This window comes from Thalassophryne amazonica, chromosome 6, assembly GCF_902500255.1.
Source record: "Thalassophryne amazonica chromosome 6, fThaAma1.1, whole genome shotgun sequence".
In the NCBI taxonomy this organism is placed as follows: domain Eukaryota; kingdom Metazoa; phylum Chordata; class Actinopteri; order Batrachoidiformes; family Batrachoididae; genus Thalassophryne; species Thalassophryne amazonica.
In genome coordinates, this window is record NC_047108.1 from 82936897 (window position 1) to 82947567 (window position 10671).

Sequence of the window (10671 nt, forward strand, 5' to 3'; positions counted from 1 at the left end):
TGATTTCATCTTTACCTAAATTATATGCAATCCCCGTGTTTTGACATAACCAACATTTAAAATCACAGTCACATTGTGTTTGTTTCTTTGCTTTGTATCAGGTGGTGGCAACATGGTGGCCATTGATTTAATCGTGCAACATGTCCACAGTCAGCTGGAGGAGGTAAGAGAGGTTGCACCTGCAGACACACACTCCAGCTCCACTTTATTAGGAACACTTTAAATTGTTGCAGCATGCAGGTCCTGCACTCTGATGTGCTGGTGTCTCCCTCAGAGTAGCTGGCTGAAAGTACTTTTGTTTTTCTCTCAGTATGACATGCTCCAGTTGGAACTGACAGCTTGTCAGTAATACAAGCTCTAGCACTCCCTCTAGTGGAGGGAAGATGCACCACCAAGGTTTTGGACTAGAGGAGGACAAATGTGCATAATTGTTCTCATTAGGTGTATTCTGCATGAATAAAGAGTGGATAGAAATTAGCCCCCTCCCAAAATCCTTAATTATATCTTTGTCTTAGTTTCAACATAAAACGTTTGTCTTTGCACCTTTAAACATGTTTTTACTTTTACTGTAACGACAATTAGAAAATCTACACTCGTACTGGTAATGTTCTAGTGAAATTTGAAATGCAGTTTAGGGATTCGAGGATAGACTTTGTCTATACACACACACACACAATAACACACACATTGCTGATAGACTGCTCTCTCACTCCCCAACCCATCTCCTCCCCCACCCCAAACCTGTCCATGGCTTACAGCGTGAGCTCAGCGTCAGGTAGAGTGGTCGTTATCCTTTCTGTCTTTCTTCCCTCGTCATCTGCCCACTTCCACATCTGCTCCAGCTTCTTACTGGAGAGGGAGCGAAAGAGAGGACAGAAAAACCAACCTCTACCTTCCACTGACCTGCTGGCTGCCTTGGGACTTCGCCAGGCGGCACTTTGATTCTACACAACAAATATAATCAATCAGTCACCAATATTGCCAATATAAACATCGTAAAGTCCAGACTGAGTCCACAGCAGCGTGCACAGCAGCGTGCACAGCAGCGTGCACAGCAGCGTGCATTCAATGTTTTACATGAAGCCTGCTGTCAGTATTAACAAGATGAAACGTTGGACAGTGGTCTGGTGCAGCCAGCATTTAAGGCAGGGACGTTGGTTTTCTCTCTCTCTCTATACTCCTCCTGCCTTCTGTGTCTTTAAAAGAAAAAAGCTATTTAAGTCACTGACCCCTCCTTTCAGTGCCAAGAAGAGAGTGACGAGAACAGAAAGCGAGAGAGAGGAAGCGCTTGCTATTGTTGACTATTGCATACATCAGCCACAGAGAAAGTTTCCAATAGCCTACTACAAAGCGCTGAGTTTTTCCATTGAATGTCGGCCACAGTCACTGAGACACACAGAGACAGGAAGTGAGCTCAGTGCATGTCTTTAGACACAGGATGTGCTGGGGCCTGTAAGCAGAAATGCCAACCTTTACTGTTTTAGTCTTTACACAGTGAATGAGTGACAGCCGCACCACAGTTGTGCACCTCCTACACAAACCCGCAGTACAACACACATATTGGATGCACGTCTGCAGATATCTAAATCTGATCCAGACCGAATGTCCTGTATTGTGTTGTAACATTTGGTGCATTCGTTTGAAACATACTTAAAAACAAAGTTCTGCACCATTTGACATTTAAGGTCTCCGCTGTCACATTCTTCACCGTGTCGATTAGTCCTTTCATCCCTTCATCCACCTGATGTTGTGTCTCTTCTCATTTTTCTACCTGTTTATGATTTCCGTCTTTGTGTCCGTTGTGAATGTTGTCGCTGTTGTTTTGTTTCGCCGAAAATCTCCCCGCGTAGAGGAAACTTCGCTGGGATATGTGAGCAGATCTGCTATGACTTTCTTTCTCTTTGCATCCGGCTAATGAGTATCTCAGTGACTTTGTGGATAGTTTAGAGTTTTAGATTCTGAATGTGAATTCAGTCAACACAGCAGCATAACACAGAATTATAACAGTGTGTCTGCTCCTGTAGCACCTTGTAGATCTGATAGATGCATAAACGTGGAAAAAAATGTACAAGTCAGGGCTCGGCATTAAGATCTCTGTGCATCATCTGTCCATTGGACAAGTTCTGGAGGAAACATCTCAATTACACACATAGCAAATTAATTTACATATTCCATAACCTAAGAAAAATCAACACTTTTAAAGCCAAGCACTGTTACTGTGCATGAATGTTCTTGCTTCCTGTACAGCCCTGGCGCCCAACCTGGGGCCCAAGCCCCCCTTACAGGGGTGCCCAAGATCACAGATGATGCCTGGGGTTTTGTCTACTCTGAAGTTATCAAAACTAAAACTTGACCTATTCAAGAAAGTCATAATAACACATTTACTTGACTATCAATACTAATGGATGAACCAAAGAGAAAAGTGGGATGTCAGTGCCCCTCCTCCCCACCACAAAATGGTCAGTCTTTCATAAATCCAAGTAGGGGGGCTTTGAAGAAAAAAGTTGGAAAACACTGCTGTACAGACAGTATGTGATTTGACTTAACCCAGTACACATGGGCACTCAAAACTCCGAACTGTCGTTTTGGTTCAGGAAAAGGTCAGTATTCTTCATCTCGTTCAAAAAGCCAAACTCCCTGTCTCACAAAACATTTCATTCTTCTTGGCATTGCAGTGAAATCAGTCACTGGTCCACCCATTCCAGGATAAAATGTCAGATTTGTGTAATTTCCCACATTTTATTTAGTTTACTCATGGCCTCTTCCGACTTTTTTCCTTCTTCTTCTTCATGGTTTTTGCATCTGCTCTGGTGATTGTTGGACTGTGGCTTTCAGTTGCAATACTCATCACAAACATGCAAATCTTCACTGGTCTCTTGCCCATGTGAGATTCTCCTTTCAATATGGCACAAGTTGGATTTTCTTTCAAAAGTTAGCACATGAGGTTCAAACTTTCTAATAGTGGATCTACCAGTAAACTCTGACAGTAACTTTGAAATCCACATGTCCGTGGAACATCTTCATCATCATCATCAATTTTATTTATATAGCGCCAAATCACAACAAACAGTTGCCCCAAGGCGCTTTATATTGTAAGGCAAGGCCATACAATAATTACGTAAAAACCCCAACGGTCAAAACGACCCCCTCTGAGCAAGCACTTGGCGACAGTGGGAAGGAAAAACTCCCTTTTAACAGGAAGAAACCTCTAGCAGAACCAGGCTCAGGGAGGGGCAGTCTTCTGCTGGGACTGGTTGGGGCTGAGGGAGAGAACCAAGAAAAAGACATGCTGTGGAGGGGAGCAGAGATCAATCACTAATGATTAAATGCAGAGTGGTGCATACAGAGCAAAAAGAGAAAGAAACAGTGCATCATGGGAACCCCCCAGCAGTCTAAGTCTATAGCAGCATAACTAAGGGATGGTTCAGGGTCACCTGATCCAGCCCTAACTATAAGCTTTAGCAAAAAGTAAAGTTTTAAGCCTAATCTTAAAAGTAGAGAGGGTGTCTGTCTCCCTGATCCGAATTGGGAGCTGGTTCCACAGGAGAGGAGCCTGAAAGCTGAAGGCTCTGCCTCCCATTCTACTCTTACAAATCCTAGGAACTACAAGTAAGCCTGCAGTCTGAGAGCGAAGCGCTCTATTGGGGTGATATGGTACTATGAGGTCCCTAAGATAAGATGGGACCTGATTATTCAAAACCTTATAAGTAAGAAGAAGAATTTTAAATTCTATTCTAGAATTAACAGGAAGCCAATGAAGAGAGGCCAATATGGGTGAGATATGCTCTCTCCTTCTAGTCCCTGTTAGTACTCTAGCTGCAGCATTTTGAATTAACTGAAGGCTTTTCAGGGACCTTTTAGGACAACCTGATAATAATGAATTACAATAGTCCAGCCTAGAGGAAATAAATGCATGAATTAGTTTTTCAGCATCACTCTGAGACAAGACCTTTCTAATTTTAGAGATATTGCGTAAATGCAAAAAAGCAGTCCTACATATTTGTTTAATATGCGCTTTGAATGACATATCCTGATCAAAAATGACTCCAAGATTTCTCACAGTATTACTAGAGGTCAGGGTAATGCCATCCAGAGTAAGGATCTGGTTAGACACCATGTTTCTAAGATTTGTGGGGCCAAGTACAATAACTTCAGTTTTATCTGAGTTTAAAAGCAGGAAATTGGAGGTCATCCATGTCTTTATGTCTGTAAGACAATCCTGCAGTTTAGCTAATTGGTGTGTGTCCTCTGGCTTCATGGATAGATAAAGCTGGGTATCATCTGCGTAACAATGAAAATTTAAGCAATGCCGTCTAATAATACTGCCTAAGGGAAGCATGTATAAAGTGAATAAAATTGGTCCTAGCACAGAACCTTGTGGAACTCCATAATTAACCTTAGTCTGTGAAGAAGATTCCCCATTTACATGAACAAATTGTAATCTATTAGATAAATATGATTCAGGTAACATTGGAGATTTACCTGTCCCATAATGCACCTGTCTGACATTTATTGAGGTTAGTTGTCTTTGGAGTTGTTCTTCTTGTTCTCTTGATGCATGTATTTTGTCAGTAATGGCCATAATTTATTATTATTATTATTATTATTATTATTATTATATGTGCTGTTGCATGTCCACACAAATTGAACTATATGGCCTCCACCTTGTAATATCATACTTTGCTGCATATTACTTGTAGATGTCTGTAATCTTTGACCTGTTAAATGAAACTTCAAATCATGAAGCTTTTGGTGAAGCAAATGGCTGGGAGGCTGGTTTAATTTTTAGAGCCAAGGTTATGGCTAGGCTTCATCTTGTCATAATAAATACTGATTTTTGACAGTCACGAGTTTTCTTTTTAGTCAGTTTTCCCTTTGCTGCCAATGTGAATGACATGTCACGGCAAAGGTGCTTTGCTTGTCTTCATTTTCTTTTCAAATGTGAAGCCATGTGTTGCATCACATGGAGAGGTCCTGGAAGATGCGTCTTTGCATACATGTTGCGTTTTTGCAATAATAAACACAGACGAGTGTTTAATGCTGAGTCCTGCAAGTACTGGAGACAACTGCTGTGCATTTTATATCGATTGTACAGTGAAATTTTCTTTTATTTCAAAGTATTTTTATGTATTTTGTGACTAAAGTCAGCAGTTTTTATGGTCTCTGTGCTGTTGTAATTTTTCACTGAAATACCCGGCAGTGACACTGTGCTTCATCATGTTGTGTGTGTGTTTCTACCTTTTCCCAACTAATCAGTGTGAAGTATTAACACAACACCATCAACACAATAACCACTACTTTTGCTCGAAATAGAAGTCTTCACAGATTTCAGATTTTCGGGATGTACCAAAGTAAAGGCCGGGGTGCTGAGCATTTTGTGCCAACATTCAATTTAAAAAGTTATACTTAAGGTTATGTGTTTATTATTTTGAATGTCTGTATTGGGTTTTTTCACAGGCTACATACACTCTGTCATACCAAAAATGAACTTGTTTCCCCAAAAATGTTTCTTCTCTCATTTGATTGGCTCCAGTGAGTGAGGAGCGCTGATTGTGATTACAGATAGACTCAGACATCGACAGAATGTGACCTGACCCAGAAGCCATTAGACTCAATAAAATTTGGACCTGAGATAAATCATCTTCCTAGTAACTGCTGTCAGAATCGTGAAGACGTCTAGATCGAGCTACTGCTGAACAGTGATCATATTATATGGATGGCGTGTGTGTGTGTGTGTGTGTGTGTGTGTGTAATGTATTATTGTCTGTCCACCACCACGCTTGCATCTGTTGCTGTGGTTACAGGGCGGCCCTGGCTTCAGCACACCAGGCCCAACCCCTCCCCCAGACCCTCAGTGTTCTAGAGAGCACGCCGCAGGTCAGGGGCATGCACACCATCATCAGGTGAAATGCTGCTACTCTAATATCACCAGCATTGTTTTTTGTTTGTTTTTAACAACCAAATTTTCAATTCTGGTCTTCTTCTGCATGTTTAGAAACAAAGAAACCAGTCGTGATGAGTTCATCTTCTACTCCAAGAGGTTGATGCGTCTTCTGATCGAGCGAGCGCTCTCCTTCCTCCCCTCACAGGTGCCGCACTCTGAGATCGTCCACTAAATAAAATGTCAACACGACGGAAAGGTTCAGTCATCCCTCACGTTAGCTGCAGTACTGACTCAGAATTGTTAGATAACCGAGCAGAGAACGTAAACATGTGCTAACTGATGAATTGATGCAGAGAGAGAAAGCAAACTAAAGCCTCAGTCACATGCATGCGCTCAGCGGTCTGCAGCAGGAGTGTGGAAACTTTGTCTGCCACAGTGGAAAGTTGACAGGACCTGACCTGTATGTTTACAGTGCACACAGTGACAACGTGTTTCACCAAACTCACTGTTCCACTGTGGAATATAGCCGTTTTATGATTTCAGGTCCACATAGTCCAGACCCCCCAGGGAGAGGATTATGAAGGCAGGACTTTCCATGGGAAACAGGTGAGGGAGTCTTCAAGTATATTTTTCTGTGTGAGGAGCACAGAGAAGCTTTGTTCTAATGTGCAGAATTTCACCTCTCTCCCGTTATTGTTTTCCTAGATCACAGGTGTGTCCATCCTGCGGGCAGGAGAGACCATGGAACCAGCTCTGAGGGCTGTCTGCAAAGACGTCCGCATTGGCAAGATCCTCATCCAGACAAACCAGGACACAGGAGAACCAGAGGTATGTCGTTGGAATTATGGTCTGTACATGAGACATTAATGTTACATTTTCAAATGAACTCACGCTCTGTCTGCTTTGTTGATCTGCCCCCTGAACATGCTCAGCTACATTACCTGCGTCTCCCTAAGGACATTACTGAAGATCACGTGATTCTTATGGACTGTACCGTGTCCACTGGAGCTGCTGCCATGATGGCTGTGCGGGTGCTTCTGGTGGGTTATGATCACCATTTTTATTTTTTTCACAGTTTGTAATACAAAATGAAAAAGAATGAAATACATACATACATCTTCAACCGCTTATCTGTGATCAGTTCACCGGGGCAACAGCTCCGCAGGGCACCACAAACTTCCCTTTTCCAGGCCACATTAACCACCTCTGACTGGAAGATACTGAGGCATTCCCAGGCCAGTGTGGAGATATAACTCTCCATCTAGTCCTGGGTCTTCCCCAGGGTCTCGTCCTAGCTGGATGTGATGGGAACACCTCCATAGGGAGGCGCCCAGGGGCCATCCATACCAGATGCCTGAACCACCTCAGCTGGTTCCTCTGAACGCAATGGAGCAGCAGCTTTACTCCGAGCTCCTCACGGATGGCCGAGCTTGTCACGTTATCTCTAAGGGAGACACCGGCCACCCTCCTGACGAAACCCATTTCAGCTGCTTGTACCCGCGATCTAGTTCTTTCACTCATGACCCACCCCTCATGACCATAGGTGAGGGTAGGAAGGAAGACTGACCAGGAGATTGAGAGTTACACCTTTTGACTCAGCTCCGATTCTCTGGCCAATCTTGCACTCAATTGCCCCCTCACTTGTGAACAAGACCACAAGGTACTTGAACTCCTTCACTTGGGGCAAGACCTCATTCCCTACCCGGAGTTGGCAATCCATTCGTTTCCTGCTGAGAACCATGGCCTCAGATTTGGAGGTGCTGATCCTCATCCCAGCTGCTTCACACACGGCTGTGAACCGATCCAGTGAGTGCTGGAGGTTGCAGGTCAGTGAAGCCAGTAAGACCACATCATCTGCAAAAAAGCAGTGATGAGACCCTGAGCTCACCAAAATGAAGACCCTCCTCCCCCCGACTATGCCTCGATATCCTGTCAGTGAATATCACAAACAAGATTGGTGACAAGGTGCAGCCCCAGAGGAGGCCAACCCCCACCGGAAACAGGAAACAAGTCCGACTTACTGCCGAGCACCTGAACACAGCTCTCGCTTTGTGAGTACAGAGATTGGATGGCCCTGAGAAGGGACTCCATCACTCCACACTCCCACAGCACCTCCCACAATGTCTCCCAGGGAACCCGATCATACGCCTTCTCCAAGTCCACAAAACACATGTAGACTGGATGGGCATACTTCCAGGCTCCCTCCAGGATCCTTGTGAGAGTATAGAGGTGGTTGGTTGTTCCACAGCCAGGACAGAACCCACATTTGTTCCTCTTCAATCAGAGCTTCGACTGTCGGCCAGACGCTCCTTTCCAGCACCCTGGAGTAGACTTTACCAGGGAGGCTGAGTAGTGTGATGCTCCTATAATTGGCACAAACTCTCTGGTCCTCTTTTTTAAATATGGGAAGCACCACCCCAGTTTGCCACTCCTTAGGCACTGTCCCAGACCTCCACACAATGTTGAAGAGACGTTTCATCCAAGACAGTCCCTCCAGATCCAGAGCCTTCAGCATTTATGGATGGATCTCATCAACCCCTGGGGCCTTGCCGCTGTGGAGTTGTTTGACTACCTCAGTGATTTCCACCAGGGAAATTGATGATGATTCTCCCATCAGCTTCCAGCTCTGCCTCCACTACAGAGGGCCCTCCAGTCTGATGCAAGATTTCCTCAAAGTGTTCCTTCCAGCTCCCAATAACCTCCTCAGTTGTGGTAAACAGAGTCTCATCCTTACTGTAGACAGCTTGGATGGTTCCCTGCTTTCCTATTCTGAGGTGCCTCACAGTCCGCCAGAAGCACTTTGGTGCCGGCCGAAAGTCCTTCTCCATGGTTATTCCGAATTCCTCTCACACTCACTGCTTTGCCTCTCCCAGAGCAGAGGCTGCCACCCTTTGGGCGCGTTGGTACTTTACAGCTGCCTCAGGAGTCCTCTGAGATAACATATTCTGGGAGGACTCCTTCTTCAGTCGGACAGCTTCCCTGACCACCAGTGTCCACCATGCCGTTTGAGGTTTGCTGCCCCTTGAGGCACCTAAGACCTTTAGGCCACAGCTCACCGCTGTGGCTTCAGCAATGGAAGCTTTGAACATTGCCAGTTCTGGTTCAATGTCCCCAGTCTCCACAGTGATACCAGAAAAGCTCCGCTGCAAGTGTGAGTTGAAGATCTTTAGACAGTGGGCTCCTCCAGATGTTCCCAGTTCACCCGCACTATCCGTTTGGACTTACCAGGTCTTTTCAAATTCCTCCCCCACCATTTGATCCCACTCACCAGCAGATGGTGATCAGTTGACAGCTCTGCCCCTCTCTTCACCTGAGTGTCCAGGGTCTGGTCCATTGAGGCCCTCAACTTTCACTGCCACCCGTGGTACAGCGTACCCGACCCCAGCGTTTCCCTCTGCGGGTGGTGAGCCCACAGGGTGGAGATGGAAAGTCCACGTTGCCTTTTCGGGCTGTGCCTGGCCAGACTCCTTGGCAAGCCTGGCCTCCAGCTGCTCGCTGATAGGCCCTCCGTCCAGGCCTGGCTGCAGACGGGAGCCCCAGGCTTCCTCCGGGCCGGGTCACGTTTCCTCTTCCTCGTTTTTCTATGGAGTAAAATCCTTAGTCTGGCCCCTCGCCTGAGACCAATTTGCCATGGGAGACCCTACCAGGAGCACGAAGGGTCCAGACCCAGCTCTCTGGTTCATAGGGGCAGACAAACCTCTCCCCCATGATAAGGTGATGGTTCTCGAATAGGGAAAATGAATGACCACATTTATTGATTGATTGATTTTTTTTTTCTGGTGTTTTATTTTCAGGACCATGATGTTCAAGAGGACAAGATCTTACTGGTGTCTCTACTGATGGCAGAAATGGGCATCCATTCAGTGGCCTACGCATTCCCACAAGTTAAGATCATCACGACAGCTGTTGACAAGAAGGTCAACGACCTCTTCCACATCATACCTGGTATAGGTGAGTGATGGTGCTGACAAAATGTGTGCCAGAGAGAGATTTCATAAAATAAAGTTTGAACTGATGCTTGTCTTCACAGGAAACTTTGGGGATCGATACTTTGGAACTGATGCACCTCCTGACTGGAGCGATGAAGAGACAAATGAGCCCAGTTACTGAAAACTTTAACTGCAGCACACTTATTTGGATAATTCGCGTTGAGTAATGCAAGAGGACGATTTGAGGACACTTTTTTCTTTTTTCTTTTTTTTTTTTTTGCATCAGTGGGTGACATTTTTTTTATTATGCAAGGAAACAAGATGCCCTGAATATTGTCCGTGTTGAAATTGGATCATTTACTCTTGCACATATGCTGTTCTTCAAAGTTATTTTGTGAAGTCTGACATATTTTTATGTGTACAGTATATTGAAAGTCAAAGGTTTTTTTATTGTGATATTTAAATTATGACAATCATGATGTTGTAATTTGTTAATATATTACTTTAAAATATAGCCTTAAGCCAGGAGATGACACAGCTGAATGTGAATTTGCATGTGGCTTAAAAAAAAGAAGTTTGTTTTTAACCTTGCACTGTACTCACAGCTTTCCCAAAGTAATATAGAAACTTGCTCATGTTGCTCAATTTCTATCCTGACAAGATCACCTGGTCTTTGTTTTTTGTTGGATTTTTTGTTTTTAAGCTTTTGACACACCACGTGCATTCAAGCAGGTATCAGATCGCATGCAAAGGAAAGCGTAATCTTGTTTCATATCTCTTATTTTGATATACTGCAGAGTCTGGGTTAAATTAACATGAGGGGTAAAGAAGGTACAATGACTGTGCTTACTGCTGAAA

The 10671-nt window shown here is 44.4% G+C and overlaps 1 protein-coding gene across 3 annotated transcripts in view; it reads left to right on the forward strand.

Annotated features, from left to right (window-relative positions):
• uckl1b (uridine-cytidine kinase 1-like 1b) overlaps positions 1-10424 on the forward strand; it is a 32314-nt gene extending 21890 nt beyond the window's left edge. Inside the window, exons 7-15 of one of the 3 annotated variants that reach the window (XM_034172624.1) lie at positions 102-163; positions 1851-1870; positions 5805-5903; positions 5996-6089; positions 6428-6490; positions 6590-6712; positions 6817-6924; positions 9679-9835; positions 9915-9997. In XM_034172624.1, the coding sequence (XP_034028515.1) occupies positions 102-163; positions 1851-1870; positions 5805-5903; positions 5996-6089; positions 6428-6490; positions 6590-6712; positions 6817-6924; positions 9679-9835; positions 9915-9994 (806 nt within the window). In that variant the 3' untranslated portion in view covers positions 9995-9997. Of the gene's footprint in view, positions 1-101; positions 164-758; positions 776-1850; positions 1871-5804; positions 5904-5995; positions 6090-6427; positions 6491-6589; positions 6713-6816; positions 6925-9678; positions 9836-9914 lie in introns of all 3 variants that reach the window. The other 2 variants (XM_034172622.1, XM_034172623.1) reach the window with 2 other exon arrangements.
• Positions 10425-10671: the final 247 nt, after the last annotated feature.